At 34.8% G+C, this 24106-nt stretch overlaps 1 protein-coding gene and 1 pseudogene across 1 annotated transcript; one reads left to right on the top strand and one right to left on the bottom strand.

Annotated features, from left to right (window-relative positions):
• Positions 1 to 5691: 5691 nt before the first annotated feature.
• On the top strand, positions 5692 to 23323 carry TTN8 (Structural maintenance of chromosomes (SMC) family protein). The gene is made up of 18 exons (XM_088097828.1): positions 5692 to 6333; positions 7778 to 8014; positions 8727 to 8960; positions 9313 to 9551; positions 10176 to 10442; positions 10551 to 10821; positions 11427 to 11550; positions 12497 to 12607; positions 12962 to 13069; positions 13141 to 13280; positions 18483 to 18572; positions 18653 to 18861; positions 19652 to 19821; positions 20018 to 20127; positions 20208 to 20584; positions 22309 to 22560; positions 22732 to 22959; positions 23043 to 23323. Exons 1-18 carry the CDS (start codon positions 5896 to 5898, stop codon positions 23089 to 23091), a joined length of 3654 nt encoding a protein of 1217 aa, XP_087953954.1. The 5' UTR covers positions 5692 to 5895; the 3' UTR covers positions 23092 to 23323.
• Positions 13306 to 18388, bottom strand: LOC148194446 (uncharacterized; annotated as a pseudogene).
• Positions 23324 to 24106: the final 783 nt, after the last annotated feature.

Here is a 24106-nt window from a genome sequence, read left to right on the forward strand (position 1 = left end):
ACATATTAGTTTTAAATACTTGTCTTTCTCTTTGTAAAAATATTTATATTTAATTAATTTTAATATTATAAAAAAATATGTTTTTGAGTCAATTATAGTATCAAGGATACCAATTTGGCCATCCGGAAAGGTTTAAGATGGAACCAAATCAGAAAAATCAAAATTGCTGAAAAACTCACTGGAATAATTGATTATTTCAGTAAGAAATTCATCTTTGCCTTATATCTCTCTGGAATAATTGATTACCAATTAAGATAATCGATTATCTTAGAAGATTTTTCGTTGGGCGAGCAGTGTAGCTCGCTGGGAGCCTTGTTTCTAGCATTTTATGTTGTTTTCTTCGTGTAATTTCTTGTTTGAGTTGATTGGTTATTCTGATATGATTTATATTTGTTGATGCTTATAAATATGCTCATGAAATATGATAATGGATGTTATGTATAGTTATTGATAATTATGAATGCTCTATGAATGATAATAGTGGATGTGTATTTTGTTTAAGTATGTGGTGAAAAGAATTCCATGGGAAAAATCCTAGTGTTGTGTTTTAGTGTAATGTATTGTCATAGGAGCTTTGAAATGGGGAAATTTGTTTGACATTCCAATAACCATCCAACCTCAAGTAGAGATGGGTGATTATGTGGTGAGGAGTAACAAGAGATCCTTAACCTAGGGTTAGTTTGACCATAGGTGTTTGATGGATTAATCTTGTGTGATAGTTTGGATGGTATGTTCTTTCACCATACATGCGCAAGTCCCCAAGAGTTCAACATCAATACATATATTTGGATGGTCAAGTCTAAAGGGGAGAATTGTATGACTTAGGATTAATGGTTTTCTTTGTGTTATAAATATGATATGTGATGATTTTTGGTACATTAGCTTACTTTTTCTTCTATATGTTTGTTTTATTTCTTCTTGTTTGCGATGATCACCTTAATGGTGGGAGCATAGGAAGATGTCTCTGGTAAGCAAGTGCTAGGAGGAGATGAAGCTGAGGTATAGTGTAGGAAGTTTTTGTTATGTTTTTCCCTTGATGTTTATAAATATCTATTATATTCCTAGTTTAGTGTAATATCTCTTGGTAGTCAGGATGTATTGTATATATATTGTTTGCTATTATGAGTTATATTTGGATATCTATAATAACATCTTATCTACTTTTTTTGAGTTAACTACTTTGTATTACTGAAGATGTGATGAATCTAGTGGTAGTTGAATACTATGAAAATTGGAATTAAAAAAAAACATACACTATTCATACTTATTAAAATTATAACCTAATTGAAAAAAAAAATCAAATTAAACAAACTCGATAAAATTAAAGACTAAAATAATATTTAACTCAATATTTTAACATTGTAACAAATAATATATACACAAAGTGTTTATGTAGTGAGGTTCCTTTAAAATAATATCTTCGAATGAGTTTTTGATTTATTGAAATATTAGTAAGATAAGAAAAACAAACTAATTTTTACAACATGATGTAGTATATGACAAGTTGAAAACCTATTACATCAAATCTAAATCCTTAACTTTTTGTCTTTGACAAATTAAACACACAAAATTTTAGTTCGTTTACATATGTTGAATAATTTAAAAGATATTAACTTAGTATTCATGTTTAAGTGTGTTTTTTTAAGAAAAAATAAATAAATTATCATAAATATGTAAGGGAACATACATGATACATGAACTAAATTAACTCATTCATGTAAGTTTTTAAATATGATTAAGAACGAAATTAAACTCGTATAATTAAATTGGTAGAGTCGTTGCCTTCTTTATAACATTTGTAACTTGAATATCTTTGTGATTTCAAAAGATATTCCTTAAGTTAGATTAAACTTTATGAATCTTTTTGGCTGAATTTAAATATGGATGCAACATGCAACCTTTTTTTTCAATAACGTGATAACAAGGTAAGAATCAAAATCAAATATAATTATATTTAAGTTATTAAATTAAGCGAAATTTAAGCCTAAAAATATGAATCATAATCTAGCTTCCAAAACTGAATAACTCACAAGTTTAGCTTAAAATCCTCACTAAAAAAAGGAAAAACCACCACATTAAGATAAGGTATTGTAAGCTCATAAGAAAATGCCCTGTTACAATAAGCACCATGTTAGCCAAATTTAAAAAATGTTGAATGTGATGGAAAATAGTTTATATATGTTGTTGTACTTTACATGTTCGAGTATACAGAGTCAATTAAGTCGACATGTATGCGGTCCATACATATTTATCTAAGATGTAATCATACCAACCAGACTGTTAATCATGATAATCCATAATTAAGTTAAGGAGAAAAGAACTTGAGATTAAAAGATAATTTATCCAAGTAAAGGCCTATGAACAATAGTGTAAATAACACGTTATACGAAGTATATTATTATGTTCATTAATTATTGTAACTATTGCAATTTGACGCATTAGGCTAACTTGAGCGTCAAAGTGTCTTCTATAGACACAACCCATATACAGATTGAAAAGGGTGAATACCCCTAGAAAAGAAAAGTACGCTTGAAGAGGACGAGTATCTCGTGCTTGAAGCTACGAATGCTTCAATTTGGAATCTTTACAGAGTATATTCGGCTCTGTAAGAACAATTGGCGTCCACCGTAGGACCGACATATATTATGCGAAGAAGAAGTGTTACATGGTGTCTACAAGGAGCAAGATGGTTAGAGTGAAAGAAGTAGGTTCAAGACCTTCCTCGAGTCACATAACAACGATGTTGGAAGCAAAAATGAAAATGCACTTGGAGTTCATAGAATTCAAGACGAAAAATGCTAAAGAGATAGGTGCCTTAAGGTAGGAGAATGTCAACTCATAAGGAGGGTTGAGGCCAAAGGACTAACTGACAAGGGGAAGGAGAAGGAAATCCCTGAAAATGCAAGGTCTAAAATATTTCATCTTCGCATTGTCCATATAGCTAAAGGGGAAAGCGACTATAAAACTAAGGGACAATAAACAACTCCTCGACAACAATAGGAAATTGTCGACACTTTTTTGTTGATGGTATCAAGGATACCCCACTTCCTAAGCAGTGGAAGGCCTTAACACTAGATCAGTATGATGGCAACACCAATTCAGATGACCATTCCACCATGTACGTTACTCAATTGATGATATTGTTATGTGAAAGGCCTTCCTTACAACCTTGAACGGAGCTGCCCTGGAGTGGTTTACCCGCTTCCCCTTACTTAAGTGATAAAATGTTTCAACATACAGATATAGTTTGAAAGTTTAAGTATATAATTATAGTATGAAAATGAAGAAAAAAAATTAATATAAATTGCAAAATTGATAAGTTGCATATTATTCAAAATGTACCTTCTCGGACCAAATATGTCAAGTAACATGGTTATCAAGAATTAATTATTAAAATCTCATACAACTTTATTATTTTTTATATCGTCATTAAATGCCTTTTTGCTAATAAACAAATTTCTTATTTAAACTACATAAATGACACAGGTTCTATCGTAATTCATAAGGAAGACACTAAAACTCATACTTTTTTTTATACATAAAGATTTTACTCTCTTATTGACTTAATCATAGATAAATATTTTGTTGGTGAATCTTCTCTTACTTTTTCAATTTTCCAAAATGCACCTATGAATTTCTTCAATCCAATTACACGTTGCCACGTGTTAAAAAATCACACTCCAAAATTCAGTAAAAACACAAACCATTAAATTATTTTCTTCTTCACTCCGCATGTAAATAACTCAACCAAATTGCTAATAGGTGAGAGTAAAAACATAGTGAGATTAAACATTGCATCTTTTCCCGCTAATGTTCAACTTGAGTTATTTGTCAAAAACTTCTCTACGAATACTTTTTATTTTTACGTAATTCAAGGATAATTACATAGTACTAGTCATATACAAAAGATTGAAAAGAGCTTGAAGAAGTTAATAAAACAACCTTTGTCCATGAATAATTGAAAAATACTTGCCTTTTATGGAAGATAATGCTTTCCAAAATCTTGTATCCATTATATTCTTAACTCAAAACTTAATTGTTGATGAAAGTTTATGATGTGAACTTGGATATGACATGCATACAAAGAGGAATGATTACAAAAATCATGATAAAAAACAAGAAAAAAATAAATATTCCATAAAGTAAATGATGCAAAGGAAGAATAACTAAAAAACAAACATAAGCATTATTAAATCTAGTTACATAAGTAGATTATTGAATTATCCTTTAGTAGAGTTGATTTCAGTATTCTATAAAAAAACATAACCCTTAACATGCAAGTGAGTCATAGTAGGCCTTTTTAAATACAACTTTTCATGTATTCTCACAAATTGCTAGTCATATAATCCACCTTAGAAATTTTGTGATATTTGATCTAACTTTTTATATTGTACAATTCCATGAGAAGATATTGGATTATAATTCGCCCAACTGTTTATTTATTTATTATTATTGACGTGTCTTCCTTGTCTTTGGCTGCTTGGAACACCTGTCTTCCTTCAGTCTGGTCCGCCTGCTTCTTTATGACCGCTCGGTCTCCTGCTGTTGGTCGTTCGGTAATGGCGCAAAGGGGGAGGTACCTGCAAAAGACACTTCGACACTCAAGTTAGGCGTAGGTTATGGAGTCTTAGCTCTCAAGAAAGTGATTTTGTTATCACTGTGGAGTATTTTTGAGTGTTAGTAGAACGTACCTGGCTTTTAGCCTTGACACTGTATTTATAGCTTATCACAAGCCTAATAAAATATAAACAGAGTTACCTTAAACAGATTTATCTTAAAATCCGGTCGGTTGCTCATAAATAGCTTTATGAATATCTTTAATCAGACATCTTTGATTCTTTTATCTTCTGTTAGATTATTAGTCCAATAACTTAAATGCTGACTCAATTGTGGCTCAACAACTTTTAACCTGGTTGATGAGCGTCGCTAGAGTAGATAAACTGAACTGTCTTGAATGTTAACTCGATTCCTGATTATATACCATACAATATGCAAACATCCTTTTTCAAAATTTCTATCGAATACTTCATTTGAAATAAAAACTATAACATTAGTGGAAACTCCTATTTCGCTCTTACTAGATTGAAGCAACTTATAAACTTAGTGATAATAATAGATCACTTTACACACCAAAATTCTTAATATTCTTTTTAGTTTTTATAGTAGGAAGTATTCTTCGTATAAAACTAAAATCACTTTTCTAAAAAAGACTCATAAATAAATGTTCTCAGCGATTTGTAGTACTAATCTTATCATAATAAAATAAAAATGTCAGCTCGTAGGATAAAATTATGATGAAGTTATCATTCATTTTATGTTTATGTCTTCAATATTGATACAAACGGATTATGTGATTTTAATTTGATTAATTTAAAAAGACAATTTTTGAAAATAACAATTAATATAAATATTTGATTAAATTTATAACAATTAATAATGTTTTATTTAGAAATAACAACTACAGCTAAAAAGTAATAGATGATTTTTTGTACATTTATCATTATATATTATATACAGTATAATAGTAATATACGTAATGAAAATATGTTTTCTTTAATTTTAAACAAACAATGAAACAATAAAATTCTAAACGTTCATTGCTAATCAAACAGTATCTATCCCGCCATAAACAATCGTAATTTTTATTTTGCTGATATTCTAAACTTTGAATCTAAAGACGTTGACGTCGTAATTGAAAGGCGAAGATCCCCGATTTCACTGATTTTACCATTGCTTCTCGCACTCTTGTTTCTGTTACTATCTACTTGCATCACCATATAACGTTCACTCTCGGTTAGGGTTTCTTCTCCCGCCAATTTTCCCCATCCATTTCAATTCCCAAATCTTAACTATTCCTAGGGTTCACAGTTTCACGGTTTCACTCTGAACGCAACCATGCCGTCGCTCCTCTCTCCGGGGAGAATCCACTGTCTGGAGGTGGAGAATTTCAAGTCCTACAAGGGGTTCCAAATTATCGGCCCCTTCTACGACTTCACCGCCATCATCGGCCCCAACGGCGCCGGTAAGTCCAACCTCATGGACGCCATCAGCTTCGTCCTCGGCGTCCGCACCGGCCAGCTCCGCGGCGCGCAGCTCAAGGACCTCATCTACGCCTTCGACGACCGCGAGAAAGACCAGAAGGGTCGCCGAGCCTTCGTCCGCCTTGTCTACCACCTCGCCAACTCCACTGAGATTAGATTCACCCGCACCATCACCAGCGCCGGCTCCAGCGAGTACCGCATCGACGACACCCTCGTCAATTGGGACGCCTACAACAACAGACTCAAGTCCCTCGGCATCCTCATCAAAGCTCGCAATTTCTTGGTCTTTCAGGTTCTGCTTCAATATTTGTCCTGCTTATGCCATTGGTTTCTATATAAGAAACCTCTGGATTAACTTCTCCTAGAATTGAAGTTGCATATGAGTAAATATAAGAAAGTATGGATAAGCAGTGGTTTAAAACCTTAAAATCCCCAAAAGCTAAGGTGCATATATGATTTATTTTGACTTACTTTTTCATAAAAACTTGATACTTCTAAAAATGGAAAAAATAAGAAGAAAACATGAAATGAATTTATCTGTAACTAAAATTATTCTGTGCACAAGTTAAACGTTTTCTTTTTGAAAATTTATATTAGTGAACTTTTCCAATTTAGCTAACTTTAAATTATGGATAAACTCATTTCATTTTTTTCTTATTTTTCTATCTTATAATAGCTGCCCCCAGCCCAGCAGGGATGTTCTATCATATACTACCCAACCTGAAACATTGTTAAGGTTATATAGTTGTGCCCGTAGCCAATCTAGTTAAGAACCGAAATAATAGGAGAAAGACTGGATTAACCTGATTGTGAACATAATATATGAATATTAATATTATGTATAATTAAATCGTAAAATTAAAGAAGCATATGCTTACATTTATACATTTTACAATATATTTCACGATATATAATGCTATTATTCTAATATAAATACAGTATCGTGTTTTCCCAAAATATTGTCTATCAAGTGAAAATATTGTATTACTAATGTATAATTTTTTAAAATATAATACTTTTAAAGAAATATAGGACTTGGGACGAGTCGAAGCACAACCAAAACCCATCTCAAAGTTCCTTGTGTCTAATCTCATAACGGGAATCCATCCAAATTAACTTTGGGTTGTAATGGGTCAATGGACGGGGTCAGATCATAAACGCCCCTCGTTACTGGATCTAAAAGTGGGATAACGGATCATGGGATAACAACTATTCCTAAATTTTCTAAATATAGTTAATGTTTATATTATGTATACTATATGCACATATGTTCTAAAAATAATTAAAAAAATACTAAAAATTCATGACATTTATAAATACTCATAATAAGCAATTAAAAATAATAGGTATAGGTATCTTAAACAAAATATACTACTAAATATCAATAGAAGTCAAATCTAAGTTACTTAGATAGGAATCATCAACTGTCATCTCTTTTAAGTCATTTTTCAAATTTTGTTTTTGAAATTGAAATCCCAAATAGCCCTTAAAAAAATGCCCCAATGCCTTTATTCAAAGGACTTTTAGGAAACTATAAATAGTGTGAGTGTCCTATTAGCAGCCGCCATTAGGTCACTATGGACAGTACACTTAAACCCCATGCTATGGTGGTTCTAGTAGTGGCAGTTCTGCTTCCTCCGCATTATAGCAAGGACGATTAACACTTTGTAGAGAAGTTCATCTAATTATGACTTAAATTTGTTACTTTTCTCAATTGACAATGCTAAGTTTTGCAGGGTGATGTTGAGTCCATTGCGTCGAAGAATCCCAAAGAGCTCACTGCACTGGTGGAGCAGATATCTGGCTCTGACGAGTGCAAGAGGGACTATGAGCAGTTTGAAGAGGAAAAAGGCACTGCTGAAGAAAAATCAGCACTTGTTTATCAGAAGAAGAAGACTGTTGTTATGGAAAGAAAGCAGAAGAAAGAACAGAAGGAAGAAGCAGAGAAGCATCTCCGCCTGCAACAAGAACTGGTAGTGGATCTGTCTCAATGTATGTGTGTTTGTGTGTGCACTATGTATGTGTGTAGGTTGACTGCGGCTCCAATATGACTGTTCTAGCTTGATGTAGTACAGTCTGCTTAGTTTATTTTATGCCTTACTATTCTGTTTTATTGTACTTTTTCTGCTGCATGACTGATTAGACCAAGGCAGGGTGGTACTTCCAGTAACTATAACAAGTAAAAAGTAAGAATTTCACCCTCAGTTTTCCTATTACTGCCTTACGTCAATGCTTCTATGATGTCACTGCTTCTATGATGTCACTGCTTTTCTGAGTTTTCTACCTTCGTTGCTCCATCTGATCTGGTTGGATACTTGATGGAGATAGTTGATTAAAATTGGATCTTTCTCTTGAAGATCCAAAGGCTATTGACAATGAATTGAAGGTGCCACTTTCAGTGGCCTCTATGTTTCCCCTGTTTCTGTTTCCTCGTTTTTGGATTTGCTTAAGCTGACGTAATGGTATTCTTTCTAATTTCTTTGGTAAATTAGCTTCCCATAATTGAATTTGTGGAAAACTGTACCACTACATTATCTTTAATCCAAGTGTCGCTAGATATTATTTACTTTCAACTGAAGAAAAAATATGATGAAATTCCTGGATTTTGTGCATTTTCTGTTTTGATGTCGATCAATCTTACTGTGGCAAGCAAAGTTTTCAAGTATTTGTTTTTTTCTCATGCAGAAATCTATGAAGAGAGAACATTTCTTGTGGCAGTTGTTTAATATACATAATGATTATGTTAAAACAATTAAGGATCTTGAAGATGAGAAGAGAAGTCGTGAAGGTGTTGTTGAAGAGCTGGAAAATTTTGAAAATGAAGCTAGTAAAAAGAAAAAAGAGCAGGCCAAATATCTCAAAGAGATTACACTGCGGGAAAAGAGAATTAATGAGAAAAACAGCAAACTTGATAAGAGTGTAAGTATGTTTCCTACATATGGGGTGTGTGTACTATACTTTAAGATTATGGTCATCATAATATTATCAATTCCAGCTACTGAAAGTTTTACATAGGTTGATTCTATGCTTTACTCATTGAACTTTGTTGCTTGCGGTCATATGTATTTTGAAGAAAACTGGGTTGGAAATTGCAATTTTAAGGTTTGGAATGTGGTTTTGTTAATCTGGGTTTAGTGAGTGGTAAGGATGACAACTCCTGTAGACACAAAAGAGAGGTAAAGAGCTGGGAGTGCCTGAATCATCTAGTTGTAGTCCTATTGTTCGTATTTGTTATGCTCTTAATAGACTGAATTTTATGCTCTCCTAGCAGCAGCCCGAGCTTCTGAAGTTAAAGGAGGAAATGACTCGTATTACATCAAAAATTAAAAAAGGGAAGAAAGAACTTGATAAAAAAAAGGTTGAACGGATGAAGCATGATGCTGATATTGCATTACTACAGAATGGCATCCAGGATCTTACAGCAAAAATGGCAGACCTTCAGGAAAAGGGACGGGATGTTGATGATGAGCTTGATTTGCAAGGCAATGATTTGGATGAGTATTTTCGAATGTGAGTGCTTATTTGTTGTAGCTGTTAGCCAATCTCTCTCTCCCTCTCTCTCTCTCTCTCTCTCTATATATATATATATATATATATATATAATTTTGGTTTTCTTTTTCTAAAATGAGTTTTGGCATGCACTTAATATCATGTGTGCCATATGCACTGTGTACTCATTTTATTTGATTATGCTGGTCTAGAGAGATAATCTGTTTGCTAGACTGTTAGCGATATAAGGTGAAGCTATTTTGTCAATTGTGTATGTTTTTTTTTTTCTTTTTGTTGAAGGAAAGTACTTTATTTCATGTGGGTTGAAATTGGGAATCAGTTGGAACATGTATTCATTTTGATTTGACTGATATCAACCAAATGTGTATGGTGTTTGCTTATGGTATTTTATCGCCTCTCATTAGCAGCTTGGCCATGTCTTCTCAATTAGATCCTCCTGATAGCACATTTGTTCTCATGAGGAATTAAATCTATTTCATTGGACTGAATTTCATCAATTCTATCTTCTGGTAGCATATTTGTTGCCATGAAAATTTTTTATAATATTTTAATATTTAGCAATTGTCATGGATATTAATTTTTCATTTGCTATTTTTTTGTGTGTGTTGGAACTTGTACCTGCAGCAAAGAGGAGGCTGGGATGAAAACTGCAAAGCTTAGAGAAGAAAAGGAGCTTCTAGATAGGAAACTAAATGCTGATAGCGAAGCTCAAAAGAATTTGGAAGAAAATCTTCAACAGTTAAGAAACAGGGAATCTGAACTGAATTCACAGGAAGAACAGATGCGAGCAAGGGGTGAAAAGATTCGTGATAATTCTGCAAAAACTAAAGCTGGCCTTGATAACCTGAAAAAGGAACTACGTGTGATGCAGGACAAACTTCGTGATTCCAAGTACTTTTATTGAATGTTTCTTTTTTGAAAACTGTTAAAGCTTCCTGCTGCATTTAAGCTCATTACTGATGATGTTTTTGAAATGGTGTTGCTCCTTTTGATCTGCAGGAAAAAATATGAAAATTTGAGGTTAAAAATTGGTGAAGTAGAAAATCAACTTCGTGAATTGAGGGCTGATAGATATGAAAGTGAGAGAGATGTTAGGTTGTCTCAGGCTGTTGAGACTCTGAAGCGCCTGTTTCAAGGAGTTCATGGTCGCATGACTGATCTTTGTAGGCCAACACAGAAGAAGTATAACCTTGCTGTTACTGTTGCTATGGGTAAATTTATGGATGCAGTTGTAGTTGACAAGGAGTCAACTGGGAAGGAATGCATCAAGGTCCTAATAAGTTTCCTAATTTGTACCATTGTACTTTTTGTTTTCAATTGCATGATTACTTAGTCTTGTTTTAGAACTCACAGACTCTATTTAATGTTGATAGGTTTTTGTTGTTTTTGATTCGAATGCCCTTTTTTTCTCCAGTAGTGTTGATTACACAACATACTTCAGCTCTGAAAAAAATACAAAAGATAAATATTAAATTTACTATGCACTTCAAAATTTTCATAACAATTTATGTGCTACATAAACCTTGTTGACTGAGGCTTGAGTATTAAGCTTGTTTGGTACCTTCAAGCTGCTGGACCTTCATTTTGTTGCCTTTTCATCCTTGATGACTTTAATAAATTTTGACTTGCTGCATCTTTACTGTCATCCTGGTGGATTTTGTTATAATTGACATGGTTCTTTGGTTGTGGCAACCAAATTGTCTAAAGTTGGTAGAAAATTTGCTTCTTATTTCATTAAGGTTTTGCATAATTGTTGTAAGCCATAATTCTGGTGTTAAAATTTCAGATTTGCTTTTTTGAACATTGAACTTTTATACTTGGTTCCGTTTACTTCACTTTGTTATATTTATTGGTATTGATTTCTTTGCCTTTCAGTATTTAAAAGATCAGAGGCTTCCTCCCCAGACATTTATTCCTCTGGAATCAGTTCGGGTGAAGCCAATAATGGAAAGATTGCGCACATTAGGGGGTACAGCAAAACTGGTCTTTGATGTGATTCAATATCCTTTTTCTCTAGTGACTACCATGAAGAACTGGTTCTGTTTATGTTTGCAAATTTGTAATTTGAATCTGTTCTAACGAAACTGAGCATTTCTTGAAATTTACCTTTGTTATATAGCCTGTCCTTTGCAACTTTATTGTTTTGACTAATTTGAAAAATTAGTAATTTGTGATGTTAACCACATTGCTTGAAATTTTTTGAATGGGAAGGCAAAAAAAGGTGATGAGTTGACTACTCATCAATGCACACATCACCTTTTTATGCAGTCAAATATTTTGTCCAGCCATTTTATACAAAATGCTTCCTGCTTTGAGGTCAATGGCATTGTATGATCCAAGTAGTTGACCATACCTAGTGGGAAAAGGTTGTTATGCTTCATGCTGCATTTGAATTGTACATTCAAAATCCTACAGGAATGTGTAATCTCCTTAGAAAACAAAATCACGCAAATGGCTGTTTCTGTGGATGGAGTAACCTTGTCTGTCATTGTGATGCATAGAGCTGCTACATCTTACCATCATCAATGTTTGCCAGTCATTTGGTTTCTAGTTTCAAACTGTTTACATTGTTCTCACCCATCTTGTTGTGTATTGCTCTATGCTTTTGCTTCTGTTATCCTTTCTGTTTCATGTAGCTCACTAAAATCAAATCCTCTCTCTAATTGGATATATAATTTTTTTGTTAGATTTGCAAATTTTGTTCAGTAGTTTCTACTCATAAAATTACTATTCTATATACTGTTGCTTTAGAGAATTCCTTTAAGGCCAGATGCCATTGTTGGATTATAAGTAGGTGGTCTATTATTCATGTATTTTCTCTTCTTCACCTGCTCGTGAATAGTCCATTATCAAGTGTTTTGTTCATACTTTTCTGTTGATCTAGTTAGTTATACCCCTATAACAAGCTGAAAAGTGGTTTAAGTGTTTTCAACTTAACTAGTGCAAGTTTGATCCCTCCTTGGAGAAGGCAATTCTCTTTGCTGTTGGGAACACTCTTGTTTGTGATGATCTGGAAGAGGCCAAAATTTTAAGCTGGAGTGGAGAGAGGTTTAAAGGTAGGAAGATCTTTTTTTCTTTCTATCCTCTACTGGTTCTTAATGTTCTTACTGATACCGCTTTAAAACTTAAGTACATAGATTTTCCTGTTTGATCCCCATGCACTTTTTTCCCCTGGCTTTTGTTATTTGTACTTTTTTGACACACAGTGTGTAACTTTTAGTTAACTCCCTTGTCTTTGTACTTTGAGTTTGTCTATTTTGTAAATTCGTTTCTTATCTAACAGACCTTCTGGCTTTTGGAGAGTAATCCTTTTGTGTACTTATAATGCATGTTATGTAATCCTGGTTCATTTAATACAATCATGATTATCAGATGGGATATTAGTGAACATTGTTCTATAATTTGCTTAGTTGTAACTGTTGATGGAATTCTGCTCACAAAATCCGGCACAATGACTGGAGGCACTAGTGGTGGAATGGAAGCAAGGTCAAAACAGTGGGATGACAAGAAAATTGAAGGTTTTTTATCATTTTAAAAAAATTTTCAAGTCAAAGCTTGTGCTCCTTCAATAAACATGTTTTTTTTTCAGGACTTAACAAAAAGAAAGAGCAATATGAAGCAGAGTTGGAATCACTAGGATCAATAAGGGATATGCACCTTAAAGAGTCTGAAGCATCTGGAAAAATTAGTGGACTTGAGAAGAAAATTCAATATGCCGAAATTGAGAAGGTACAATCAAACACGAAAGCTGATAGTCTTTTGTTGTTGTGGTACAATCAAGCATGCAATTCTTATTTCATACTTTTTGTGGTTTCATTTCTCTTTTTCTTTGTCCCTAGAATGTTTGGTGTGCTTGCTATATGTGTATTGACTCAGTTGAGGACACAATTTGTGTGACACTTTGGATTTGTTTAGAAAAAAACTTATATTTTGGCTTATCCACAAAATAACTGCACATAAAGCATACACTTGTTGCAATGAGTTTCCCATAACAGCTTATGGAATGTATATATGCTGTTTCAAGCTCATTTTCATTAGCTATTATTACATGTAATGGACTTAGATCCATCTTTGTATTTTCCTATTTATAAATGCACAACCCTATGTGTTTAATACGCATTGGGTATTTAGCCTATGCCTCTTTCTCTCTTTTATTTCGACATGGTATCTAGAACTAGGTTTAGTCCTTTCCTCCTTGTTGAACCCACCATTCACTGTTGCTATTTTTTTTTCTAGCAATATTAGTTTTTTTCTTCTAATGTTTGGTTTTTTCCATGATCAAGCTACCACAACCCAATTTGGTTTCCTTGTGTGATCGTAGTCACTACTGTCGTCACCATTGCTACTATCACTATCACTGCTGTCACCATCGTTGCCGCTGTTGTCACCATCGTTGCCGCTGTTGTCACCATCGTTGCCGCTGTTGTCACCATTGCTTTAGTTACTGCTGCCGCTTGGACTAGTGACACCATTGTTTTGCTCGTCCCGGTTAGGCGGCCATTGTGCAACAAAAATTGCGGTGATCAAAGCCTTCATGCACCTTTATGTGCCACCCTGAGCCAATGTTTCTTTCCTTCTCTTAATTGCTATTTCGTTAATGTCACCTTCACTGAGTTTTCCTCATACTTTAAGTCCAATCCTTCTCCTATTGCGTCTCCATCTAATCAAGTCATTGTCCTAATTGTTTGTGACCCTTTTGCTATGTCTAGTGTATCTATAGATTCACACCTCCTTGAGTAGAACGAGTATTTTTTCTGAGAGTAATGGGCCAACTTGAATCAGCTTCACCAAGAGGCATGGTATGAAGTGGACTATCCATCGGGGTCCTGTGTTGGACAATATCAATATGTGGAGAGGAGGGTTCAGGAGGACTTTGATGAAGACTTGGATTGATAGAGACATTGGAGATATTGGACTCAACCACTGAAAAATGAAGGACCTATGGGACGATATGAACATCGTGAATAGATGGAGAAAAGTAAGGAGTTTCTTCAAAGAATGTAACATTGGTAGACATGTAGTATTTCTTGGTTCCAGGAGAGTACCACTGATACCATTTTTGAAGTTGAGAATAACACAAGAAGACACATTTGATAGCACAAGCGGAAAGCTTGTCTAGCCCTAAAGACATGTCATGTACAAAACATACATAGCCAAAAACTCCAGGAGAGGTCTGAAAGGGAGGATCATTTGGAAAGAGAATGGAGAAAGGGACTTTATGATTGAGAAAGGAGGAAGGCATCCTATTAATAAGGAAACATGCAGTTAAGATGACATCCCCTCAGTGATGGACAAGAATATAGACACCAAGCAAAAGGGTATGAGTAGTTTCAACCAAGGGTCTATTTTTCCTTTCTGCTATACCATTTTGCTGCAATGTATGAGATCAAGTAGACTGATGTAATATACCTTGGGAACTCAAGATTGCAAAAAAAGTGGATGAGAAGTGTCTTTGGCATTGCACTTCTTAAGATTTTGACTACTTGACCAAATTAATTCTTGATTTCATTTAAAAAGGATGTGAAGATGGTTAAAATTCAGAGCAATCTTTCATAAGATAAACCCAAGTACATCTTATATACTCATCTAGGGCCCCAAATATCCTAGTGGATAATAGAGAAACTAGAATTACACATTGATTGAAACCTTTTAGTTAAGGTAGATCTAACATGCTTTCCTAATTGACATGACTTACATTCTAAGGTCTGGAGACCACTAAGTTCAGGATACATTTTTTTTTTTTTAACAAATAAGGATGGCCAAGCCGATCATGTAACATTTTAGGATTAGGAGCTGCAAAACACGACACCCTTGGACGAGATCCAAAATGGTATAATGCTCCAACTTCATATCCTCCAATTTGTTTCCCTGAATCACACTCCTTTATAACAAGATTTGTGATCAAAAGTTATTGAACATTGTAAAATTTTGGTTAACTGGCTTAAGAAAATTAATTGAAAGGACAATTAGGGAGAAAATGGACAAACTTCAGATTTAGGGAGGGAGACAAGGAAACTTGACCAACTCCCTTTGAGGAAGTTTTAGAGCCATTTGCAAAGGTTATGAAATGAAGTTATTCTTGAAAGGAAATGGTTGAGAACAAAGGTATTTCCAGAAATGTGATCAAAATCACTCGAGTTAATTACTCGTGAAATTTTATCCCATGGATTGAGAAATGCAGATTGTTGATGTACTTGGATATTGAGATGTTTGTGCCAAGCTATTAGACTTTAAGCATAGATACTCTTGTTATTCATCCTAGTGAACTTGGATTTGGTAGTTTCAACCTTAGAGATATTGGTTGTTTTGGAAGTAAAACCATGCAAGGAGTAGCAATTTTCTTGGGTATGACCAATCCTTTTACAGTACGTGCATTGAGGACGTCCTCGACCTCCACGTCCTCCTCCTCTAGTGCCACATCCTCCTCTTCCTCGTATGGAAACCATGACAGATAGTCCCACTAGCTAATGATCTTCCTGAGTTTGAGGCACCGGGACACGGAGAAGGCGTGTGGTCAAGGTTTCCATTGTGGGATCTCATGACTAGTCAAAAATTGATGTATGATATGATTAAAGTCTGGATGTAAAACACAAAGGATCAACACCATATAATATTTGTCAAGTTTCTTCTTGATGTCCTCAAAATGTTCAACTTCCATAAACATCCTCAATTCCTCAACAGTTGATTGGGCTTCAGTCATTAGGGATACCTATGATGAGAAATTTTTAGGTAGGGGTGTCATGTGGTCGGTTGCCCCAGAATCTAGTATCCAATATGGGTTAGGGTTTTTATACGAGGCATTAAGTCCAAAAGAAAGGAACTCGCCAAACGTACTTGAATGTGCCAGTGAACAACTACTTGGTGACTTATCCAACTTGGTGAGGAATGATCTCATCTGCTCTACTTCATCCTGGTTAAGTGGAAGCACTCCTCCTATGTTTTCTTCATTGGTTGCAGCACCTATGTGTGCCTGTCCACCCTTTCTAGTGTTGTCTCCCTTTATTCCCCACTCCTTGTCACGGTGTTGGGATCCCCAATCTCTACTAGGTGGCTTTCCGTGCAGCTTCCAACATTTATCACGAGTGTGGTGAGGCTTGTTACAGAAGGTACACCACACTCCTTCACCTTTCTTCTCCATATTGGCTATTCCCCCCTTTTTTTTGGTCAACCACCATGGCTGAATTTTCCATGATTGGAGTTTCTAGCATTATTCCCCTTCTACTTTCTTCACTTTTGACCATAGCTACTACTTCATTAATACTTGGAATTTTTTCTTTTCCAAGGATCTGAACTCTTACTTGATCAAAATCAGAGTTTAGCCCCACCAAAAAATCATAGACTCTATCTTGCTCAATATAATCTTTGAGCATTGCAGAATCATCTGAGCACTTGGCTTTGATTACCCTATAATGGTCTAATTCCATCCATAGGGATTTAAGTTGATTGGCATACTCTCTAACAGTCTTGTTGCCCTGTTTTATAGCAACAATTTTCACCTTCACATCATATATTTGAGCAGCATCTTTAGCTTTGGAGTATGTTTGCTCCATTGCATTCCAAATTTCCTTGGCAGAATTAAGAAACATGCAAGTATCAGTGATTTCTGGGATCATGGAATTCCATAGCCATGCCATGATCATAGAATCCTCTTCATCCCATTTTGTAAATTTGGGATCTTCTTCTTTAGGAGCATCTTCAGTCAAGTGGTTAGCCTTCATTGTGTCGCACACAAAACCCTAGACAGCAGCCTTCATTGCTGCAGTGTTTTTTATTTTTGCAGTACAGAGCCATGGTTAGAGCCTATCCTAGCGATATTTGTTATTTGTTGGGTATATTGTTCCACCCGCTATCGGGCCTCTATGGGACCACCCATTAAAAATGTCTAATCTCACGCTCGAGATGTATATACCTCGGCGTGAGGGGTGTGTGTTGGAAGTCCCACATCGATTAGAGATAAGGCCATTTCATAGTTTATAAGTGGGTGCAAACCTCACCCTACAAGCCGATTTTGTGGGGTTGAGTTAGGGTTAAAGTCCACTTCTAACAATACCATATCATGGTCTGTCATTTTAAGAGACGCAAGCTTGTTTGCCGTATCATAGAGACGTTAAATATCATTGGCATAGGTGCTATGAGCTTTCTTCCAAAAGGAGTGACATGTTTTGAAAACTCCAAGGGACATAAGAAGTCTTGGTTCCACGAATTGCCATAAGAGAGGCACACAACTAGAAATATGCTAGTTTCCACTGTTAAGCTTTTTCAACTAGCATGGCTTCCATCTGGCTCAAGGTGGTCATAATGTCCTTGGCCAAGAAACCACATTTTAATGGCAGCAAACCAAGGTAGGTAGTTTTTCCCATTTAGCTTCTCGAAAGTAATCGAGGGACTTTCAGAGAATGAAATAACACTTCTAGTCACCATTTTTGATCAAGGGAACAAAAAAAACCAGGTAAGCAGAAAACCCTAGGTGACTTTCCACAAGGGTGGCTTTTGGACTTCATGAAGTAAAGTTTTGAGGGTCAGAACAAAGAAAGGGGGGTTCGTCGACAACTTGGAGGTGACGCAGTGTTGTTATGATGAGTGGATGGTGGTGCGTGGACAACACCTGCCAGTTTGCAGCACACAAAGATGATGTGTGTGGCGGTGCGTAGAGGACTTTGCCACTGGTGGGGTTGGTGTGGAGAGGCGATCCAAATCCGGTGGTCGCTAGACCAAATTGTGACTGCAGAATGATAATACATAAATGTAATTATTCTAACAATGTTATTTAATTCCGTGCTTGACAATAAACATTTTTGTGAATCCGTAGTTAGATAAATTATAGTTTTGTCTTGGTATGGGTAAGAATCTTTCTAATCGATGACATTTATTTCTTTTGTTTCATATGGAATATTTCAAGGAATTTTATTTTTATGCTCTTACCTTTTCCAGGGAAGCATTGAAGATAAACTTTCAAATCTGGGCCACGAAAAGAAGACAATCAAAGAAAGAATTGAATGTATCAGTCCAGAGCTGAAGAAGGTTGTATTCACATTTCTTTAATTTGTTTGTAGCAATATCGTTGTATATCTGACTGGTTACTTGATGTTTATGCTATGCAGTTAAACGATGCTGTTAACAAGAGCAATGCAGAAATACGAAAGCTTGAGAGGCGCATAAATGAAATTACTGATAGGATATACAGAGACTTCAGCAAGTCAGTTGGGGTAGCAAACATCCGTGAATATGAAGAAAATAGACTCAAGGCTGCTCAAAATATAGCGGAAGAGAGGCTGAACTTGAGTAGCCAACTTTCAAAATTAAAATATCAGTGTGTTCCTTTTCTTGTACTTAAATTACATCTCTCGCAGTCTGTTAACTTGACCTACATAATTTACATGCATGAAGGTGTTTATGATCTTACATACAAGTAATACGTACGTGCCTTCCTAAAAGTGTTTTAAATACCAGCAACTAGCACAGTATACAACTACAATCAACAGGAAAAAAAGATTGATGGAAATGAGAAAGAGGAAAGAGGAAAAATAGAAATTTTGATGTTCAATCAAGTCTAGGATTCCGAGTTCTACTTTTCTTTCAGTACTGATTACTATATAACTGGGAGATGGAAACGCTAGTTATAGGATTATGTATTGAAGATTAGGTTTGCATAATTGATACGATACATAAGTCTGTAGGTGGTCAGAAAATATCTGTCTGGTACCTATTTCATTGTCTGGATCTATTTTACATAAGTAATTTTAGATTCATAGCTCTTGGGGTTTGATCCATGGCTCAAATAATGGATTCTGCAGTATAGAAGCCAGGCTTAAGTTCTTGTTTGCCGCATCTTAAATAGTAATTTAACTGAAGTTTTTCGTTGTGATATGAATTATTGTCTATGCTACATGTAGTGTTCCCAATTACCGAAGTTTCTTTTACTGCATCTCCTTTTATGTTCAGAAGGTTTTTAATTACCTTAGAAAATTGATAAAGAGCAAAAATCACAAAAAGAAAATATTTGAAGCTTAACTTTCAGTTTTTTTTTTCCCCATCTAGCTAGGTGCTGTTTATTTGATCTATGCTTTCATTTGTTTGTATTTTTTAAAATTATTCTATAGGTTAGAATATGAGCAAAATCGGGACATGAGTTCAAGAATTCTAGAATTGGAAGCTTCTCTAAGTGCTTTAGAGAAAGATTTAAAACGTGTACAGGACAGAGAGGCTGCAGCGAAGGTAGCAGCTGAGAAGTCTGCTGAAGAGGTTAATCAGTTAAAGGAAGAAGTTAAAGGTATATTTGATAACTGTGTTTGCTGTATGATATATTTGTGGCATACTGGGGATGTTGATGAAGTGAAAGCTTGATTATTTCGGTAGCCCTGCGCTATTTCTATCTCAAATTGATGGGAATACAGACCCACTATTACATTATTTTATGTCTTCGTTTGGGATCTTATTCTTCCTCTGTTCTCTTTCTACCCTTGAAGAGTGGAAATCAAAGTCAGAAGAATGTGAGAAGGAAATCCAAGAGTGGAAGAAGAAAGCTTCTGCAGCCACAACAAACATATCCAAACTTAATCGCCTGATACATTCTAAGGTTAGATGTACAATAATTCTTGTCTCTTGTGTAACTTGCATGCAAAGTGTAGATAGCCAACATGTTTAGTGTATTTACAGGAGGCACAGAGAGATCAGTTGAATGCGCGAAAGCAGGAAATATTAGAAAAGTGTGAACTTGAACAGATTAACCTCCCTATCATATCAGATCCCATGGATACTGATGACTCGGTACCAGGCCCACATTTTGATTTTGATCAACTAAGTAGGGCACTGAAAGATAAGAGGCACTCAGACAGGGATAAAATTGAGGGAGACTTTAAGCAAAAAATTGATGCCTTGGTAGCTGAGATTGAAAGAACAGCACCAAATTTGAAGGCATTGGACCAATATGAGGCTCTGTTGGAAAAGGAAAGAGCTGTAACTGAGGAGTTTGAAGCTGTCAGGAAAGAGGAGAGGGAAAAAACACAGAGATTCAATGAGGTTAAGCAGAGAAGGTACATGTTATTTTAGTTCCATTTTTGTCATTACTTGTATTATAATATTACTACGTAGGCAATGGTTTTTAGTGTTTTGGTGGATGGACTAAAGGAGTCTTAAAATTACATAAAAAATGATGTCACAAAATAATTGAATGACTATTTGTTTGAAGTTATTTTTAACAAGTGATATTATACTGATAAAATAGTTAATTACTACTTTGTTGAACAACTTTTATATAGCCTCTTTTTGGTTGTACACAGTCTAGGGATCAAGAGACTTGGGCTGTTCCTTGTTCTGTACTCTTCTCATCTTTTCACATCTATAAAAATTACATCAGCTGAGAATTATACTCACTGATTTTACTCATCTGTAAATTCAAGTTGGATTCAGAGTGGGTAAGGTCCTGCTTTGTCCTCTTTGTTACCATTCCGTCTGCTGCAACTTGCTGCTGGCTGTCACCTTTTTGGCCACAGATATTAGGGTTAAGTGTGCCTTGAGCAGTGTAACCCACCCTAAGAAGTTGCATGACTGTAATCCCAGTCATGTATTCTCATGCCTTGTTCTTCAGCAACTTATCATGCATTGCCCTCCACCTGCCAAAATCTTGTTGGATCACCCACATTTGACTCGTCAGCAAGGTTATCAAACTTGAGAATTTACGTAAACTCATGGGAGTTTCGTAAACTTGGCAAGGTTATCAAACTTGAGAATTTACGTAATGGGAATTTCGTAAATTTGGCAAGGTTATCAAACTTGAGAATTTACGTAAACTCTTCGTAAACTTGACATGGAAGCTCGATTCGTAAACTTTTAAGAGTGTACTTTGTATGATTTTTTTTATGCCAGTAATATGCTAATTTAATATACATAATTGAGCCGAATAAATCCACTATACTAAAAATAAGTTCATGCAAATATTAGAAAACATAAATTGTTAAAGATAAGGATACACTTGGATTGCCCTTAGAATTGTATCCACTCCCAGACATACCTTTGATTGCTCTCTAATTTCAATTTTCAATTACAAAATTAGAAAAACATATTATATAATTAAAGTTTTCTATAATTGAAAAACACCACCCAAGCAGAGAAGGGCATTTAAAATTAACAAAAAAATATTTTATATAGATTAAGAACCATGAGTAGAGAAGAATAGAACACCATGCTAGCAGAAAAGAAAAACTTGGTGAAGAGAACTGCGAGTAGAGAAAACCAGGAGCAGAGGGAACTATGACAAGAGAGAACTGCAACAAGAACCGCAAGCAGAGAAAACTGTGACCACAGAGCATGGTGATAGCTTAGAGCAGAACACACCACCATATAGTCATCCAGTCGCTGTCGTCTACTATTTACCACCCAAGCGTCAAATAATAGAATTCAGAAGAACCTTTTTATCAGCCTTCAAAACTGTGAATGTAACATTCTTTATGTATGAATTTGAACCATGATGGTAACATTACCTAACAAATCCTGAAAATATGTTCTCATGTTAAACAATGCTTACTATAAGGCCAATCTGGTAAGCTTGATATTTGATAATTCACTTACAAGGTTGGGGATAAGTTTCCTCCGAACATCTATTGTCTTGCATTTCCCCTTACAATGCTCTAATGAAGTACAACCTTTTATATTGGTAGTATTTTTGTCTCTACCTTAGAGGTTGTCTTGAAAATGAAATCTTTGTATTTATTGCATTTCATCTGTCTTCTGATGAAGCTTAAGTGTGTATTTGATGCAGGTACCAATTATTCATGGATGCTTTTAACCATATATCTGGTAATATAGATAAAATCTACAAACAACTTACAAAGAGCAATACACATCCACTGGGGGGAACAGCATATCTAAACTTGGAAAATGATGATGATCCATTTCTCCATGGCATCAAGTACACTGCTATGCCCCCAACGAAGCGTTTCCGTGATATGGAGCAACTATCTGGTGGGGAAAAGACAGTTGCAGCACTTGCATTGTTATTCTCCATCCACAGGTGAGTTGTTTGTACAACTTGCATTGGAACAAGAATACTTGATAACTACTGTTTGAGTTTTAATGATAAAAATTCATCTGAGAAATACACTGGCACCACACATAAAACTATTTCTTTGAGATCTGATGTTATGTTCCAATGACATTGATCCCTACTTTCTTCTTGTTTCAGTTACAAGCCTTCACCTTTTTTTATATTGGACGAAGTTGATGCTGCGTTGGACAACTTGAATGTTGCCAAGGTTGCTGGCTTTATTCGTTCAAAATCATGCGAAGGGGCAAGGACTAGCCAGGATGCAGATGGTGGAAATGGTTTTCAGAGTATTGTGATATCACTGAAAGACACCTTTTATGACAAAGCTGAGGCGCTAGTTGGTGTTTACAGAGATTCTGAAAGAGGGTAAATTTCTCGATATGAATATTGATTGATTTAAATATTGTCATTATGTTGATGGCGGTATGTAATGATTTTGCCATTGGCAGTTGTTCGAGAACCCTCACATTTGATCTGACCAAATACCGGGAGTCTTAATATTCTTCCATACGGGGGTAGCTGAAAGCCGCCTGCTATGTACATAGCAGTCAGAGCGTGGTTGCATTTTTATTTCGTGTGTGAAGGTGGACAAACTTATTTGTGTATCTGTTTTGGGCTCCTTTTTAAAATTATTGTAAATAGGATTTAATCACTTTCTATGTAGAATACAGTAGCTAGATGGCCTAACCATCCTTGAATTATTTTTTATTCATTAAGCTCTTTTCTGTAACTTGTCTTTTGCTTTCTTATACGTCATGTGTACAGTCCTCGTAAAACTCAAATGACCGTAAGAACTGAAACATTTTATTAACAAAATGAAAGAGGTAAAGTTTGAGAGGTAATTTTGCAAAGAAACAATTATGGGGCTATTTTCCTTGCATCTTCAGGTTTTCTTCTACAGTTTTACTGTAAAGACAAATTTAACCTTTGTAAATATATATATATATATATATATATATATATATATAAGGTAAGCAGTAATTATTGTTTATCAAATCATATATATTGTGGTGTTTATATTTATTGAACGCAAAGTCATTTGAACGCGTTTTCTCTCGTCTCTTTCGATGTTTTCTTCAACTTTCTTTTTTCGTTTCAGCTGTTTTTTTGGTTGTGGGTCTTACTTTGTTTCCTTTATTTCATTTTGTTCATTTCATCTTGTTCACTTCAACTTGTTTATTTTTTACGTACATGCGTTTTTGTTGGTTAACTTTGAAATTTTATATTTATTTTGTTTAAAATTTATATTTTTATTATATTTTACTTGGATTTGAAAATTCATTGGATTTTAAAATTCGGTTTAAGAAACTCAGAATTTTGAGTTCGATTTAGGAATTTATTGAATTTTAAAATTTGGTTTTGGAATTCTAACGAATTTTAAAATTCAATTAGAAAATTTATTAAATTTCAAAATTTGGTGAAAACTGAAATTCGGTGAACACTCATATTGAATTTTAAAATTTGGTATTAATTTAATTTTTTTTTGTTTTATAACTTTTTCTAATTTTTGTTT

The sequence above is a fragment of the Vigna umbellata genome, chromosome 8 (assembly GCF_029865625.1).
Source record: "Vigna umbellata cultivar VRB3 chromosome 8, Vumbellata_1.0, whole genome shotgun sequence".
Taxonomy (NCBI): Eukaryota; Viridiplantae; Streptophyta; class Magnoliopsida; order Fabales; family Fabaceae; genus Vigna; species Vigna umbellata.